This window comes from Geotrypetes seraphini, chromosome 1 (assembly GCF_902459505.1).
Source record: "Geotrypetes seraphini chromosome 1, aGeoSer1.1, whole genome shotgun sequence".
Classification (NCBI taxonomy): domain Eukaryota; kingdom Metazoa; phylum Chordata; class Amphibia; order Gymnophiona; family Dermophiidae; genus Geotrypetes; species Geotrypetes seraphini.
In genome coordinates, this window is record NC_047084.1 from 257905275 (window position 1) to 257923769 (window position 18495).

Genomic DNA, 18495 nt, shown 5'->3' on the forward strand with positions numbered 1-18495 from the left:
AGGCATGATATACCTTTTGTCTGTACCAATTCTTATGTTCTTATGTTCAGAAGGATGTGTCAGGGAACCATTATTTTTTATCAGTTTTGTTTGATTTTTCTATTGAGCAACTGACTACAATAAATGAAAAACATCCAGTATTTCGGGCTTGTATTTTGACTGGGTATGACACTATCATTTTATGCTGACAATATACTTCTGCTTATTATCAATCCTAATGTTTATGCCCTGAAGCATTGATTTACTGGCTGAAAACAGCTTAATTTCTGGTTATAAAGCTAATTATTTTAAATCTGATTTTTTTTTTCATTTGGGGCCATAAGTTTGACTGTCTGCATGTTTATGTAAGCTCAGAGTTGCTATACTAAACTTTTGCATATTTTAGAATTAGTATTGTCCCCAAGCACCAGGACTTATTTGAAACTACGGTAATTAGCATTCGTAAGCTTACTGAAGATCTAAATAATTGGGTGAATTGTGTGTCTCCTGGGCAAGTAAAATTAATTTATTTTAAAACCGGATTCTGTTTCATTTATTTTATTTATTTATGCAATATGCATGCTTCCTGTTGCATACTCACTAAAATATTTTTAGATTTATAAAGTCTTGCTAATAAAAATGAAAGGAAAAACTGTAATATCATGGATTATAGGCAAAAGGTATAAGAAGTGAAAAATCCCATGTATGATTGAACACAAATTTTGACAACCTCAATTATTGTTCAGATGAAAACCAAATGAAAAAAAAAATCCAAAATCAAAGCCCACTGGTAATTGCTCTTGCCCAGTACCATACCAAGCCATAGCTGGACCCTCTGCAACTCACCTGTTCATGCCCTCACTCCTTCATACCAGTGGCATACCAAGGGGGGAAGGGGGGGGCGGTCCGCCCCGGGTGCCAGCCATGAGGGGGGTGTTCCCAGCCTGGGAGTCATGGTCCGGGAACTTCCCTTCTCACGGCCCAGTGCCAAGACTCTGGATAGTCCCCATGGCCCATCATGTTCCCAGCCTTCTCTCCCTTTACCTTCCATGAAGCTGAAAAAGCTGCTGGCTTTGGCAGTGATTCAGCTACGTCGCCCGCGGCTCCCCTTCCTGCTTTCCACGTCTGCCAATGACACAACTTCCTGTTTCCGCCCGGGTGGATTGCAGAGGCAGACGCGGAAAGCAGGAAGGGGAGCCGCAGTCGAAGTAGCTGAATCACTGCCGAGGCCAGCAGTTTTTTCAGCTTCATGGAAGGTAAAGGGAGAGAAGGCTGGAAACATGCTGGGCCAAGGGTACTGTCCAGAGCCTTGGCACCGGGCCGTGAGAAGGGAAGTTCCCGGACCATGGCTCCTAGGCCGGGAACACCCCCTCATGGCTGGCACCTGGAGGGAACATTACTAAAAATATTTTTTACATTGGGGGGGAGGTGTCAAAAATGATGGCAGGGGGTGTCAAAAAACAATGGGCCTCTGCTTCCTACTACTATGAATGAGGAGAGATGGTAGACTAGCAGCAGTTTTTGTACTCCTTTTTAACCCTGTGCAGCTGTACCACTAGCACAGCACTTTGGTATGGTTGCCTGCCTGCCCCCATTACACCTCCAAGGATATGCCAGTAGATATTCTGGGAAGTCTGAAAATTTGGGCTGGGAGCCAGAGACAGGGCACTGTTTTATTTATTAATTATTTTTATAAGGGATTGAGGCTTGAAGAATAATTTTTTAAACATTCTGAGACTGATGCCCCTCATAAGTAGAATACCAATATTTCACCAGTCTGCATTTTAAAATTTTTACTCAGTTGATTTCTTAAAAGTAGTTGTTCTTGAATCAATTTTTAATGCTGATTCTAGAAATGACTTCCATTTTTGCCTACCACGTCAGGTTTTTACACAAAATAAGAAGTTATGTTTTCACGATTTTAACTACTGTAAGCACAAATGTATTCAGACACCATTTCACACAAGGTCAATTTTTATTACAAACACATTTTAAAAATATTGTAAAGAACTGCGTGTAGACATTGTAGTACCTGAAATCACAATAGAGAAATAAAATGAGAATAGCACTGGTAATGCAAGCGTCTGAGATAAACAACACTTCCAAGGCCACACAATGACAACTAGCGTTTACAGTTGTGCCAGCCTAAAAGCTTACAGGTCTGTATCGAGAAATTTCCCACCAACAATACTCATTACCTACTGGCACAACAATAAATCTGTGAAGTAAAATTGTGTAAAAAACTGTACGTGATAGAAGAAAACTAAGAACAGTTCTGGAATCAGCATAAAAAAGTGAGGTAATTTCACATATTAGTTTTCAGTCATCCAAAATTATGCAGACTACGGTAGTGTTTTCAGTGCTGAATGGGGGAAGGGATGGAGAGCCTATGATTTTTTTAAAAGGGACCTTTAGTTTTGGGACTGAGAATGTAGAGATGGAGTAATTTCCCTCAAACTAGACCAGTAAATATTTTTACTTCTGGGTGAAGTACCTATCATCTTTAAAATAAGGCATGGTTAATGCTAGCAGGTCAAATTGGGGCCCTGTTATTCCTTGTTGCAGTAACTAGGAACACATGATGTTCCTGGCCTCAGCAACAGAAAACAATTTACTATGGGTTAATTAATTCTATGGTCATTTCTCTGTGGTAATACAGGAGTCACTTTACTATACCATGATAAAATTTGCAGTAACTCTGGCTTAATGAACGACTTTACCACACAGTAGCTGCAGTACCTATTAGGGGCGGTCCTTGTATGTTCTATTGCAGGTCTTGCATTAGCATTCACATAAACGCACAATACCTGTTCAAGGTTTATGCGGAAGCACTTAGAGGCCTTTTACAAAGCAATGCTAAAAGGTGGCTTTAGTGCATCCTTATGCAGGTCGTTCCCGCCTGCTAAGGTCATTTGGCTGATTATTGAATTTTTGCATTAACTATGTAGTAATGTAGCCGTGGTCATTAAAAATGATTAGCACATGAGCCCTTACTGCCACCTGTTTTGTAGGCGTTTGGGCTTATGCTCTAATTAGTTAGCTTGTAGCAGTACAGTGGAATTTCAGTTAACCGGGTCTCAGTTAACCGGCACTCTTAACCAACCGGTGAAAAAAAAAATGACCCCCGAAGCACCAGCGGCAGCGATCCTGAGCCGCAAACCCCACCTCCCTCCCAACCCAAAGTATCAGTCTAGCAGTGTCCTGAGCCGCAAATCCCTCCTTCCTCAAGACCACAAGCCCTGAAGCAGCTTAGAGAAGAACCTCCCTCCTGCCCTGAAGCACCAGTGTGACAGCAGTCCTGATCCACAAAGCCCTCCTCCCTCCCTCAAGCCCCTTAGTGGCAAAAGCAGGCAGCGCTCCCTCCCTTCCTTACCCGAGCACAGCCAGTAAGCAAGAGGCAGCCAAAAAATAGGCTGCTCATGGCCAGCCCCGGCAGGGCCTTTCCTTTGATGTGTCACTTCCGATGCATCAGAGGAAAGGCCCTGCTGGGGCTGGCCATGAACAGCCTGCTCTGAGGCTGCCTCCTAATGACTGCTGCACTTCAGGTAAGGAAGAGAGGGAGGGAGCGAGGGGGTTTACAGCTCAGGACTGCTGCCTGCTTCTGCCAATTCAGGGCTTGAGGGAGGGAGGAGAGCTTTGCGGCTCAGGACCACTGCTGCACTGGTGCTTCAGGGCGGGGAAGGGGGGAATTGAGACTGTGTTAGGCAAGATTTCTAATACACTCTCAATTAACCAGAAAACAGTTATCCAGTATCCACCAATCCCTGAGGATGCCGGATAGCTGAGATTCTACTGTATAAGTGTGCTGATTACTGCAAACACACCTACTCACCGCCTCCATTATTTCTACCTCTCTGTGGTAGAAATAATGAAAGCAATACATGCTTATAAACCTCATGCATATTCATTGTGGTAACCTTAAAACCCAACTGGATTCTGGCCTTCAAGGACCATGGTTGCCTACTCCTGGTGTAGGTGATTTGTTATAAAATCGCCATCCACTGGAATAGTTCTACACGGGACAGAATCAACTATTTCTTGATCCCATTGTATATCTCAACTTTGAGTAGTTTTTGTAGAATGAGGGCATCTATTATCTTTCTTGTAGAATATTAATGCAAAAATTGATTTCTGTGTGTTCTTACATTTATTTTACCTCTTTGTGTCTGGTTTGTAGGTGTTTGAAGAAGAGCATCACATCTTGTATCTGGATCATGGTGGAGTTATTGTGGCCATCAAAGACACGTCTATCCCTCTGAAAATACTCAAGTAATGCTTCAGTCAGTTATAGTAGGGCTCCTACATTTGTTCAAAAATGTTCTTATGTCTTTATGTGTCTTAACATGGTGCACTGTACTTAGGAATGGAGGAAGGAACATTTTTGTTACTGAATGACTTGTGTGCTGTGTATATAAGGAAAATGGATAGGAAAGACAGATAAAACATCTTAGAGGTGGAGAACAATACCTCTCTGAAACAATGAAGTCCAATGAACAGTATAATGAGGGAGTCCAATGAGAGAGTCCAGTGAGGGAGTGCTGAAAAGTTTTCAGCCCAACCAAGAAGAAAATGACGTAGATATGGTTCAATCAACTGCACTCAGTGGGGGCACTTCTAAACAGAATTTATCCTTTGAACGTAAGTTCTGCGATGGCTATAAAAGTGGAGCAATGATCGCACCTCTGCAGGACTATCGTCATGCAGCAGTTTGAACATTAAGCACAGAATCTTAAATTCGATGCGTGCATTAATGGGCAACCAATGCAAATCCTTCAAGATTGGCGTAATGTGCTCAAACCGTGACACACGTGCAATAATGCGTGCAGCAGCGTTTTGGGTGATTTGCAAGACTTTAAGAACACATTGCGGCAAACCTAAACACAAGGCATGGCAGTAGTCAAAAATGGGATTCAATATCATCACAATAGTCATTCTGAAGTTATCCTCTGACAAATAATCGCTTAATCCGCATAATACATGCAGCCAAAAAAGGCCCCTGACATGACCGATTTTACTTGAACTTTGAAAGATAACAAACAGTCCAAGATTATACCCAATTATCTACACTACTGCAATACTGGCACATTATCCAAAATCACCTCAGCAGGAAAAGCACATTTATTGATTCGTGTGATCAATACACAAAATCTCTGTCTTGGAGACATTCAACTTCAGCTGATTGATGCGCATCCATTCTTGGATTACCTGAAAAGACTTACGAAGCTCACTCAAGGCCTCAATCATTGAGTGATGAACCTGAATCTAAAATTGAATCTCATCAGCATAAAGATGAAAGTTTAAAACCAAGTCCCGTTGAGGGGCATAATCAAAAGAAACGTCCAAGTCTGATTTGGACATAGGGCACTAGTTGCCCAAAGTCGACAGCGGGAAAAGGTCCATTCTCAAAAAGTGCATCCAAATTTTTCTTTTTTTTTCAAAAATCATCTATCTGTACGTCCAGGCGTTTAATCTCCCAGACCGTCACTATGTCTATCTTTTTCTCGACAAAAAATTAGTCTCAAGTCCCAAACGCCCAGAACAAGACCTTTTAGACATGGGATGGCCAGTCCCTCCTGCCGCCATGCCCCAAAACATCTACCAGCAGAAAGGATGCCCAGTCCCTCCTGATGGAACCCCCAAAGCCGCTGCCCCTACCCCTCCCCCCCCGAATGTCCATGGCAGGAGGAGTGCTCAATTCCTCCAGCCACCACCTCACTCAGACGTCCACCGGCAGAAAGGATGCCCAGTCCCTCCTGCCAGAACACCCCCTAAGATCATCAGCAGAAGGGTTGCCCAGTCCCTCATGCTGGTACCCCCACCCCCTTAAAGGGCAGGCTCCCCGACCCCCAACCCATCCAAGCCTACCCGGATCCCATAGTACCTTTTTTTAAGTTGGCTGGTTGGATGTTTATTACTGCTTTTTTATAAGTTTTGACTTATTGGATTAGTGAATTATTGTGTATCCAATTTGAATGCTTTATTTGTCTTATGTATTGTTTTAAGCTATCAAGTACAAAAAATAAACACACACAGATGTTATATCATTTACTGTGTCATTTTAATATCCATTGCATAACTTATAGCTAGATATATGTATGGATATTAGACATTAAATATAATTCAAAGCAGTTTTGGGTCTGTGGTAGAAATGCCTGTGGAGCATTCTTAAAACTAATTTGGTTAAATTTGAAAAGCTGAATGCACTCCTCTGGATCCTACATATAGCAATAAAGTATGTGCAAATCTGTGTGCATTGCCAATCAGCACTGATAAATGCCATTTAACAAGCAATTATCAGCACTAATTGGAAGTACTGTAATTTGAATTTACACGCACAACTCACTAAGGGCTCCTTTTACTAAGCTGCGCTAGCGGTTTTAGCACATGCTACATTGCCGCGCGCACTACACGCTAACGCCTCCATAGAGCTGGCATTAGTATTTTTTGTGCCGCGCAGGGTTAGTGTGCGCTAATCTTTAGCGCATGCTAAAAACGCATGCGCAGCTTAGTAAAAGGAGCCCTAAGTGTATTCTATAAAGTTGTGCACATAAATTCTACCACAAGGAATTCAAAAGGTTGTATGGCGAGGAGAGGGACATGGGCAGGTCATGAGCATTCCTATAGGTTATGCACACTATTATAGAATATGCCCAATCTGCATTTAAGTTAGATGTGGGCATTTACACTAGGTTTTAGACGGTGTAAATGGCCACTTCTAAATTTTAGTCACTGGAATGGGCTCTGCATATATTCTATAAACCGTACCTAATTTGAGACACATTTTATAAATAGTGTTAAGCGTGGGGGGTTTTGACACAGATTTTTGTAATGCCATATATGGTATTAGATCCACTATACAGAATCTTCTAATGGAACTAGCTGGAAGCATAATGAGAATTTTGTGTGTTATAGGTATAGAGGGGGGCAATGCTGAAAGGGGGAAAATAGGGAGTGTGTGGCACAGTGGTTAGAGCTACAGCCTCAGCACCCTTACTTTTACCTCCCCCCTGTCCAGCAGCACCCCTTCCCTGTTCCCCCGTCCAGCAGTAGCCCTTATCCCTTACTTTTACCTCCCCCCTGTCCAGCGGCACCCCTTCCCTGCATTTATTTATTTATTTAATTTCTTTCTTTCTTTCTGTATGTCTGTCTTTCTTTCTCTCTCTCTGCCCCCTTTCTTTATTTCTCTCTCCCTTGCCCACTGTCTGTCTGTCTTTTTTTCTTTGTCTCTCTCTCTCTCCTTGGCCGCTGTCTGTCTGTCTGTTTGTCTTTCTTTCTTGCTTTCTGTCTGTCTCTCTCCCTGGCCCCCTATCTGTCTTTCTTGCTTTCTGTCTGTCCATCTCCCTGGCCCCCTATCTGTCTTTCTTGCTTTCTGTCTCTCTCCCTGCCTGCTGTCTTTCTGTGTGTCTGTCTTTCGTTCTCATGCGCTGCCTGCCTGTCTTTCTGTCTCTCTCCATGACCCCCTGCCTGCCTGCCTTTCTGTCCCTCTCCGTGGCCCCCTTATGTCTTCCCCCCAGAGCAAACCAAGATTGCTGCCTGCCCCCCAACACACCCCTCCCCCCAAAGCATAGCAGGTTTGCTCCCTAGCCCCCTTTCCCTCTCCCCCTGCACTTCCCTGTACAGCAGTAGCAGCAGCATTTCCCTTCCACCCTTCCCTCTGCAGCATCAGCAGCATTCCCTCACCTTCTACTTCCCTGTGCAGCATTTTCTTCGTCATGGCAGGGTCTGATGCAGGGAAACTGCCGCAGGATCCAGGTGGAGGAAGTTCAGGAAAGCGTTGCATGCACTGCAAACTGCTACGCACACACACGCCAAATACACGCACGCACCACATGCTGTACTACCATGTCTCTGCCACGGAGCTACGGATCACGGAGGCAGGAATCATGGTATTAGAAGTGCGCATGCGCGCTTAGGGTTTTATTATAATTTATTGCAAATAAATTATATCAGAAGGGGTAAAGCTGAAAGGGGGTGTAGATAGGGGCACGGGGGGCATGCTGATAGGGGGTAAATAGAAACATGGGGGTAAAGCTGAAGAGAAGGAGATAGGGGCACACAGGGGACACCGCTGAGAAAAGGGGAAGGAAGACAGGGTCACAGAAGAGCAATGCTGAAAAAGGAGGGGGAATATGGACACTAAAAGGACAGATGGTGAACATAGGGGGAGGGGCAGATGGAGATGTTGGAAAAGAAGTGAAAGAGGGACCCAGAGGGGGATGCTGGAAAAGGGTTGAGAAAGAGACCTAGAGAGGGGATGCTTGTAAGGGGGGGGGGGGGTGATGGGGAACCAGAGGAACAATGCTTGAAAAGAGGGAATGAGGACTCAGAGAGGTCAGATGCTGAACATGGGGGAAGGTTATATTATATATAAGGACATAGAAGGGAAATGCTGGACAAGGTAAATAGTATTGCAGACAGCAAGATGGATAGTGGATATGGAGAGAGAAGAAATGTCAAATGGACAGAGACCCTACAAAGACAAAAAAAAAAAAAAGAGGAAAGCAAAAAAGACACTGGGACCAAAGTGAATGGAAAAAATAAAATGCTCAGACAAGAAAGTAGAAAAGTATTTTATTTTGAATTTACTAATTGGAATATGACAGATTTTAAAAATGCACATCATTGATTATCTTGCATTTCAGTTTCTATATCTCTGTTTGATGTTCATTCTTATGCCTTCAGCTCTCTGTTACTGATCTATGGTCCCTTGTTTTATATTTGTGGAGAATTTATCTGTGTTTTGTGTATGTTAACAAGGTGCGGTATTCTGCTAGTATGTAGTTTCTATATAGAGATCCATAGCAGTCCCATTTGTTCTATTTTCTCACTAGGTGGTGTATTGGTATTTTAGGGCCCTGTGTAATATTTACAGTGTTGCCTTTTCATAGATAAGGCTGTTGCTTTTTGAGTCTTGGGAGTTAGTGCTGCTATGATATGGTAAAGTTGTAGGGTTTGTGTGTTGGCCTTACTGAGGGGACATCAGGATCTGAATATCAGCCCCGATGGGCCAGATTATACAAATGGCTGCTGATCATGTGTCAGTCCCGCAAAGGGCGCCATTTGTAGAATCGTGTCTGTGTGAGGTAGGCACTGGAAATGTAGGCCAGGGTTTTAAAGGCCTACATTTCTAGCGCCTACCTTCTACGAGAATTGCGTCTAAAAAGGCACCTGAGGCCACTTCCGATGTTAACCATGCCTACAGTGGCCATAGGCAAACTTTAGTTGGGACAAAGGTGCATCTAAGGACGCCAATTGTTCAAAGGCAGTGCCGCATTTTATTGATGGCTTACCACATTTTCATATCATTGGCTTCTTCCTCAATCTAGTGAAAGAGCTGCTGCTTTTTTTTTTTTTTTTAATTCACAGAAAGTGTTCTTCGTTTTGTATATTTGTTCCTAAAAGCAACTTGCACGCAGGGCTGAATTTGTAGATAAAAAGAAAGTGGAACTATGGAGCCAGAAGAGGCTTGGATGGGCCAGGAGAAATAGGAAAAGAGGAGCTGGATTAACGAATAGTGTCTGTTCTTTGCTCTGCTCCAGGCTCACTAAATCCCCTCTCCAATTCCTTGCAGGCTGCTTAGAAGGGAGGAGATAGAGCAGAATGCCCCTGCTGCACTGGAGTATGAAAATAAGTGATGGACTATGTTCCAGGCCATTCCCCTACAAATTAAGCCCTGCTTGTATTTAGAACAAAGACTGTTGTTAAAGTAAATGTTCATCAGCTGGCTTCTCACACCCTGGAAGAGTCACTTTAAAGCAGTGGTCTCAAACTCGTGGCCCGCCAGGTACTATTTTGAGGCCCTCGGTATTTTTATCAGAATCACAAAAGTAAAATAAAACAGTTTCTTGATCATATGTCTCTTTAGCTGTAAATGACAATATTATTATTAAGACTTAGCCAAAAGGAAACATTTATAAACTATAAAGAGTTTTACCTCATGAAAAATGGCATTTCTTTAATAAAACATTAACTATTTTTTCTGAGGCCCTCCAAGTACCTACATATCCCAAAATGTGGCCCTGCAAAGGGTTTGAGTTTAAGACCACTGCTTTAAAGGGAATCCCAAACTTTTTAAGTTCATTGTATGTAGAGTTTTCACACCAGAAGCTATAATATTTTTTTTATTTCCTTTGCAGATTGTACAAATATATGTCATTGAGGGAAAAAAAGGCCTATACCTTTTGGATAGGAAATGTTGTGACTGAAGGATATGTATTGTCTCTTTAGGTTCAGCATCGACGAAGGCCAAACTTGGAGCACTCACAACTTTACCAGCACTCCGGTCTTTGTGGATGGATTGCTCAGTGAGCCCGGGGATGAAACTCTTGTAATGACGTGAGTTGCTAGCTGATTGGAAGCAATTCTCTTTCCTAGTTGGTTTAACTAGCGATGAGCGGCAACACCTGGCCTTCAGTAACTCCTTTCTGGTATTATTTTAATACATAATGCTGCAGTATGAAAATATGGGCAAACAGTGAAAAGAAGCAAATATTTTAAAAATAGCTGAACTGTTTAGCCTCAGAAATGCTAAGATTTCAAAATAATGATAAGAGAATCTCATTTCTCTCAATAATTATTTCAAATGAGGGGATGGGATTTTTTTTTCTATCCATAACAATGGCAAGAAATTAATTTGCAAGATCATTCCAGATAACAAAATGAAATTTGGACTCAATTATGTTGAATAAACAGCTTGATGCAGTCTATAAATTAGTGATTAAATCGACACAGGGAAATGTGAGATGAATGTACTGTAGAAGTAGAAAGCAGTCTGTGACAGTGGCATAGCGAGGGTGAGAGGTGCCTGAGACTGTGGCGCCCCTCCCTGCCCTCTTCTCCGCATCCACACCCCCATCTGCTCCTTCCCTAACCCCCTCCTGCCTGTCCATATGAACATAACTGTAGAATCAGATCGGTAGCTGCAAGAATCTAGTTTCTCCAAATAAATACCAGAAACCAGAGAGGAAGCGATTGGCTGGCCTGGAACTTGCTCTCCGACGTCAGAATTGACATTGGGTGGGGAAAGTTGGTCGGCTCGGCCAGTGGCATACCAAGGGGGGGGGGGGGCGCTCCGCCTCGGGTGCAACCTTAGGAGGGGGTGCACAGCCGGCCCGGTCCCTATCACGCTCCCATCCTCCCAGCGAGAGCAGCAAACCTCCCTCCAGTAGCGTTGGCTGCTTCGCAGCTTTCTCCTCCCTCTGCCATGTCACTGATGACGTCATCAGTGACGCTTCACCGGCAGGAGAAAGCCGCGAAGCAGCCGACGCTACTGGAGGGAGGTTTGCTGCTCTCACTGGGAGGGTGGGAAAGGTTCACTTGGGGGGGAGAGATAGGAGGGTAAGCAGGGGTTCATCTGGGAGGGGGGGGAGAAGCGGTCTGCCTCGGTGCTCCAAGGCCTGGCACCATTACCTTCTTCAGGCAGCAGCAGCTTTTACAATTCGCTGCTGTTGCCGGCTTCAGGCCTTCCTCTCTGCTGGGTCCTGCCTACTTCCTGTTTTCATGAAGACAAGACCCTACAGAGAGGAAAGCCTGAAGCCGACAACAGCAGTGAATTGTGAATGCTGCTGCTGCCCGATGAAGTTCAGGACACCAGGCCTTGGGTGACAGAAGGAGGAAAGGGAGCAGAGGAGGAGAGAATTGGGGAGAGTGTTGCTGTACCCAACTGGAGGGAATGAAAGGAGATGCTTGGGCTTGAAGGGAAGAAGAGACGCCAGGGCATGGAGGGAAGGAGGAAGGTATGCCAGATCAAGGGAAAAGGGAGGGGGAAAAGAAGGAGGATATGTCCGAGCATGGAGGGGGGAGGGAGAGATGGAAGAAAAGGAAAGGAGAGAGATGCCGGGAATCAGGGAAGGGATGATGCCAGACCGTGAGGTGGGAAGGAAAGAAAGGAGAAGAGAGAGATGCCAGAGCATAGGGGAGGGGGTGGTGACAGAGAGAGAAAAACGGAGAGGTGACAGAGTTGAAATCAATCATGTACAAAGGAGAGAAGGGGCACGGGATAGATAGTTTATGGAAGGAGCATAGAAAGAGGGAAGATGCCATATGGAAGAGAGAGAGGGTGCACACTGGATAGAAAGAGCACAGAGGGCAGTGAATGGAAGGGGCGAGATAGAGGGTGAACAGTAGATGGAAGGGGTAGAGAGAGGGAAACAGACACTGAATGGAAGTGTGGGGGAGAGGAGGGACAGCTGCTGAATGAAAGTGTGAGGGAAAGGGGGAGCAGATGCTGGAAGGAAGTGGGGAGGAAAAAGAAAAAAAGGGCACATGCAGGATTGAGGGAAGAGGACAGATTTAGTTACTGGAAGGGGTGAGGGAAAGAGGTGGCAAGCTATAGGTAGACACAGCGAAAGAGGGAAATTGAGGACTGAATTGTAAAAAAGAATTTAGACAGAGGCAGAAAATAAATTGAGAAGGAAGATCAGGGAAGAACAGGAGGAAGGGAGCGGAGAGAGAGATGCCAGAGCAGGGGGGAAGGAGAGGAGACAGATACCAGACCAATGGGGTGAAAGGAAAGATGAAAGGGGGAGGCATACAGTTTCTGGAAGGGGCATAGAAGGAGAGAAGATGCCATATAGGGGCAGAGAGATGGCAGACAGTGGATGGAAGGAAGAGAGTAACAAGAAGATGAAGAAAGCAGAAATCAGAGAAGACAAAGGTAGAACACAATTTTTCTATTTATTTATTGCTTTAGGAGACATGTGTCACTGTTTCTGTGGTATTGCATTGTATGCAGAGTCCAGCTTCTTGCTGGTTCAATTTAACTTTTGTCTATGTATTTCTATTTTATCCCCCCTTTTATAAAATTGGAGCGTTTTTTAGCGCTTGCCGTGGTGGTAGCAGCTCTGATGCTCAGAATTCTATGATCGTCAGAGCTGTTACCACCTTGGATAAAATCCACACTACAGTTTTGTAAAAGGGGGAGGGGTAAGTTTGTGATGACATTCCATACTAGGCGAAGGTGTGTTCTGTGTGTTCGAAAGACATGGTTTTCTGTTAGGATTGATCTGTACTAGTCTGGCTTGTTTAGTTTTACAATGGGTGTATTGCTGTTGTATTTCTCACTGCAGTATGTAAGATGCTACCTTTTCCTAGGTACTCATGTGTGACGTGTGGCTTGTTACTAAAAATCATGTTTTTCGTACAGATGGGGGGGGTGTCAAAAAATGATGGGCCCTGGGTGTCACACATGCTAGGTACGCCACTGGGCTCGGCGCTTCTGAGTCGGGAAGCAAGTAGAACACGAAGGCAACGCAATCAACTCGCATTGCCTTCGCAATCTACTGGTCGATCGCGATCGACCTTTTGGGCACCCCTGCACTATGGTAATCCTGAAAACCCGACCAGCTGGGTATTCTGCCAGGAGAGGGTTAAGACGAGGATTGAGAAGAAATGAAGCTATATTTAGGGGAATTTTGATCCAAACACCTATCCAATTAGGTTGGCTAGAAAATCAAGTGAAAGGCAATGGAAAGATTTCCCCAATCAACTTTCCTGATTGGCAGGTTTTTCAAAATGAACCTGATGGCCAAATTTTCTGTACTGTAGTTTCCCATTTCTTGTCTTGGTATCTGTTGTTTTAGCTGTAACAGAACAAGGAGAATAATGTTGCAGGGGGTTCATTTCCCAGATAACCAAGACATGTAACTTAATTGAGTCCTGGGCCAAATCCGTGCAGATGAAACTCGTGATTTCCTCCTTGCTATCCAGAAAACCAGGCCTGCCTTTGTCTCTCGAGGACTGGCTTCACCCAACCCCTGCCCTAAAATATTTGAAAAGACTGAAGAGCACGTAAAACATTTCTCAGGACAATAGTAGGGTTAAAATGTATAGTAATGAGACAAACCTGTTAGCATTTGATATATGATTGTGGTTACTTTTCTTTCTGTAAAGCATTGCACTGTAGGTTAATATCTCCTATTGGAGTTCTCTGGCAGGAAATCAAATACAATCTATGGATCTATGTGAAGAAATGCAGTTATACCAACCATTAGCAATTCCTCTTAGAATTTTACTGTACCCTACAAAAAACAAACAACATAACTTAGGAGAATAGCTTCTTTATGTATTGAATTTACTTTGATATTACTAATTATGCAATATCTGCCTAATGAGGATTTTTTTAAATTTTTGTCATTCACTTTTTCAGCTAATTACAAACAGGAGTATATTTCAATAAATCCTTATAGTGCATTTAAACGTTTCACTATCATCAAAGCACTAAGTTAAAATAAATAATTTTTTGCATGTAATATTTTAAATTTTATATATACTGTGTAAAAGTGCTCAATACCCAATCTCTCTTTATTCAAGTTTTTCTGTTTTTGCTATAAACTGGTGTGGGGAATGGCCCCAACTTACCTATTACCTCACTTCGAACTTTACACCCCCACAAGGACAACCAGAAATCGCAACCTCTTTGCCTACCCGAAGATCATAGGTTGCAAATACAGAACCTTTCTGGATAGAACTTTTAAGTTTCAAGCTGCCAGACAGCAAACCTGGCTAGGCAACTTCACTAACAAAGCCAGGCAGACCTATGGCGCCTTTCGGAAAAAAATCAAGACCGCTCTATTCAATAGATTTATTTCCCAGCCAAACAACGCCCCCCCATCCTAAAACCTTTCTCTTTATGTTGATACTACACTTCTTCACAAATGTATTCTGTTCTTCTCTTGACTATTCAATGTCTTCCTGCATTCTGTAATTCGCTGACCATCCAACCCCTTTGATGTAAAATGCTTAAGATTGTACTGTAACCTATTTGTAACCTGTAAACACTGATTACTCAGTGATTTCCTACCTGTTCTCACCTTGTAATTCCCTGATTGTATAGCTCTCTTTTACTGTAAACCGCCTAGAAGTCGCAAGATTATGGCGGTATAGAAAAAATAAAGTTATTATTATTATTATTAAAATAAATAAATAAAATATATGAGGAGTTGTTAAACCTTCATCTATAAAATATCACTGTTTTAGCACTGTGGAGATGGCATGAGCAGGAATGACTGTGAATTGCTTTTGCACCAACTAGCCTTGCCTGGAGGGGAGCCTACATATGGATCCAAGAGTGGGGGCTTCTTCTGTTGGGAGGGTGGGAGCTTCTTTGGTCAAATGGGGAGAGGGAGGGAGTGGGAGTTATTCTGGTTCAGGGGCTAGGCTGGTTTTGGTTTCAGTTTCATCCCCCCCCCCCACCAAAAAAAAAAAAAAAATGGTTTTAGTCTCCTTCTGCAACACACTTTGAGTACTGCATGCAGTTCTAGCTGTCCCTCTCAAGAAAGATTTAGCGGTACAAGAAAAGATTCAGAGAAGGGTAAAAAATAAGTAAAGATGGTATAATACTTCCCTTATGAAAAGAGGCTAAACAGGTTAGGTTTCATCAGCTTAGAGAAAAAAATTGACTGAGATGGGATAGAAGTTTATAAAATCATATGAGTGAAGTAGAATAGTTAAGTAGGGAATGGTTATTTAGTTGGGAATTCATCAATGGCCGCTAACCATTATATTGCTATGGGCATCTTAGCGTTTAATGTGGGCTAAATCGGTTAGCGCCTGTTGATGAATTTCTCCCTAAACTTTTCAAACAACACAAAACCAAGAGGAAATTTGACTTCACAGGAGAGGACTCGGAGAGGGGGTTTAGAACAGAAGAGAATTTGGAAGTTTGCCCGATTCATCTCTTGTCTCTTCCTGACCCACACTGTGCTCCTTTTCTGTGTTGTCTTTTGTCTATTTTTCTTTCTATTCTTTACATCCCCAATATTATAGAGTTCAATGACTCAATTCATATACAACAACCACAAAAGTGCATATTATTTAGTCCAAGAGGTTTTTGTGTAGTGCAAATGTTTCTTAACCCTTACCTTTGAAGCTATTCTCATCTGCTCAGCGGAACTGCCCGTTTCACTGGACGTTTCATCAGAAGCTGCTTCAAAAGACTTGCTGTTTTCTCTAGCACCTGCTTCTTTAAAAAAAAATATATATAAAAAGTGGATACTGGATAAGAATCTTAACCTTGCAGACTCATGAGTGGATAAATGAAAAAGCCTCAGCCCCACCACTCCACCGCTGTAATATCTTGTTACTGCGGGAAGAAATTACGTGGTGCAATCATCACTGGCTATTTCATTCATTTATAAGTGCTTTTTGTTTAAATAGTATGTTTAAATAAATAATTTATTAGGTAATAGTAAGAAATACTGAGGTTCAGTGTACTTATCTTATGCCAGCTAAACCCTGGGAACATGACCCGACATGTTTCGCACCGTCTGTGCTGTATCAAGGGTCCCCTGGGTTGCCTATGTCATCCGACTCTGTCTATGTTTGTAAAAGAGCAAGTGCCATAGTTCTAGTGATCTTTAGAAAACAAGACAGTCCTATGAGTGCGATTGATTAAATCATACCTGGTATAGCCATGAATTCTTCTCGCTCTGCTTGTTAAATCATTTAGTAGTAACTGTTTATGAAATACTATTCTGTGGATTTGCAAGCAAGTGGCCTAGTGGTTAGTGTTCCTTGTGACCCTGGGCAAGTCACTTACCCTGGTAAGGCAATGGACAAGACTCCATTGACCCAGGTACATTACCGTATTTTCACGCATATAACGCGCGCGTTATACGCGTTTTTACCTACCGCGCATACCCCTCGCGCGTTATATGCGTGAGCGCGGTATACAAAAGTTTTAAAACATAGTTCCCACCCCGCCCGATTCACCCCCCCCAGCAGGACCGCTCGCACCCCCACCCCGAACGACCGCTCGCACGCGCTCCCACCCGCACCCGCATCCACGATCGGAGCAAGAGGGAGCCCAAGCCCTCTTGCCCGGCCGACTCCCCGACGTCCAATACATCCCCCCCCCCCGGCAGGACCACTCGCACCCCCACCCCGAATGACCGCTCGCACGCGCTCCCACCCGCACCCGCATCCACGATCGGAGCAAGAGGGAGCCCAAGCCCTCTTGCCCGGCCGACTCCCCGACGTCCGATACATCCCCCCCCGGCAGGACCACTCGCACCCCCACCCCGAACGACCGCTCGCACGCGCTCCCACCCGCACCCGCATCCACGATCGGAGCAAGAGGGAGCCCAAGCCCTCTTGCCCGGCCGACTCCCCGACGTCCGATACATCCCCCCCCCCGGCAGGACCACTCGCACCCCCACCCCGAAGGACCGCCGACTTCCCGACAATATCGGGCCAGAAGGGAGCCCAAACCCTCCTGGCCACGGCGACCCCCTAACCCCACCCCGCACTACATTACGGGCAGGAGGGATCCCAGGCCCTCCTGCCCTCGACGCAAACCCCCCCCCCCCCCAACGACCGCCCCCCCCCCCCAGAACCTCCGACCGCCCCCCAGCCGACCCGCGATCCCCCTGGCGACCCCCACGACCCCCCCACCCCCCTTCCCCGTACCTTTGGTAGTTGGCCGGACAGACGGGAGCCAAACCCGCCTGTCCGGCAGGCAGCCAACGAAGGAATGAGGCCGGATTGGCCCATCCATCCTAAAGCTCCGCCTACTGGTGGGGCCTAAGGCGCGTGGGCCAATCAGAATAGGCCCTGGAGCCTTAGGTCCCACCTGGGGGCGCGGCCTGAGGCACATGGGCCCAACCCGACCATGTGCCTCAGGCCGCGCCCCCAGGTGGGACCTAAGGCTCCAGGGCCTATTCTGATTGGCCCACGCGCCTTAGGCCCCACCAGTAGGCGGAGCTTTAGGATGGATGGGCCAATCCGGCCTCATTCCTTCGTTGGCTGCCTGCCGGACAGGCGGGTTTGGCTCCCGTCTGTCCGGCCAACTACCAAAGGTACGGGGAAGGGGGGTGGGGGGGTCGTGGGGGTCGCGGGTCGGCTGGGGGAGCGGTCGGAGGTTCTTGGGGGGGGCGGTCGTTGGGGGGGAGGGGGGTTTGCGTCGAGGGCAGGAGGGCCTGGGATCCCTCCTGCCCGTAATGTAGTGCGGGGTGGGGTTAGGGGGTCGCCGTGGCCAGGAGGGTTTGGGCTCCCTTCTGGCCCAACTACCAAAGGTATGGGGAAGGGGGGTGGGGGGGTCGTGGGGGTCGCCAGGGGGGGTCGCGGGTCGGCTGGGGGGGCGGTCGGAGGTTCTTGGGGGGGGCAGTCGTTGGGGGGAGGGGGGTTTGCGTCGAGGGCAGGAGGGCCTGGGATCCCTCCTGCCCGTAATGTAGTGCGGGATGGGGTTAGGGGGTCGCCGTGGCCAGGAGGATTTGGGCTCCCTCCTGGCCCGATATTGTTGGGGAGTCGGCGGTCCTTCGGGGGGAGGGATGTATCGGACGTCGGGGGGGGGCATCAGGCTTTCAGGATGGGGACAGACCTTCAAGGGGGGACAGTGCACGGAAGTCAGGGGGGGTGAACGGAGAGTCGGAAAGTCAGGGCGGGCGAAAGGAGCGTCGGGCAGCATGCGCGGTATACCCGTGAGCGCGGTATACCAAAGTTTTTGTACATATCATCGTGATTTCTGCGCGCTATACCCGTGTGCGCGTTTTATACGGGTGCGCGTTATTTGCGTGAAAA

General features: G+C 45.6%; 1 protein-coding gene across 6 annotated transcripts in view; it reads left to right on the forward strand.

Moving 5' to 3' along the window:
- The window catches only part of SORCS2 (sortilin related VPS10 domain containing receptor 2), a 1263434-nt gene that overhangs the window by 1124964 nt on the left and 119975 nt on the right, over positions 1 to 18495 (forward strand). For all 6 annotated transcript variants that reach the window (XM_033949940.1, XM_033949949.1, XM_033949957.1 and 3 more), the window contains exons 13-14: positions 4157 to 4248; positions 10207 to 10314. In XM_033949940.1, coding sequence (XP_033805831.1) covers positions 4157 to 4248; positions 10207 to 10314 — 200 coding nt within the window. The remainder of the gene's footprint in view (positions 1 to 4156; positions 4249 to 10206; positions 10315 to 18495) is intronic.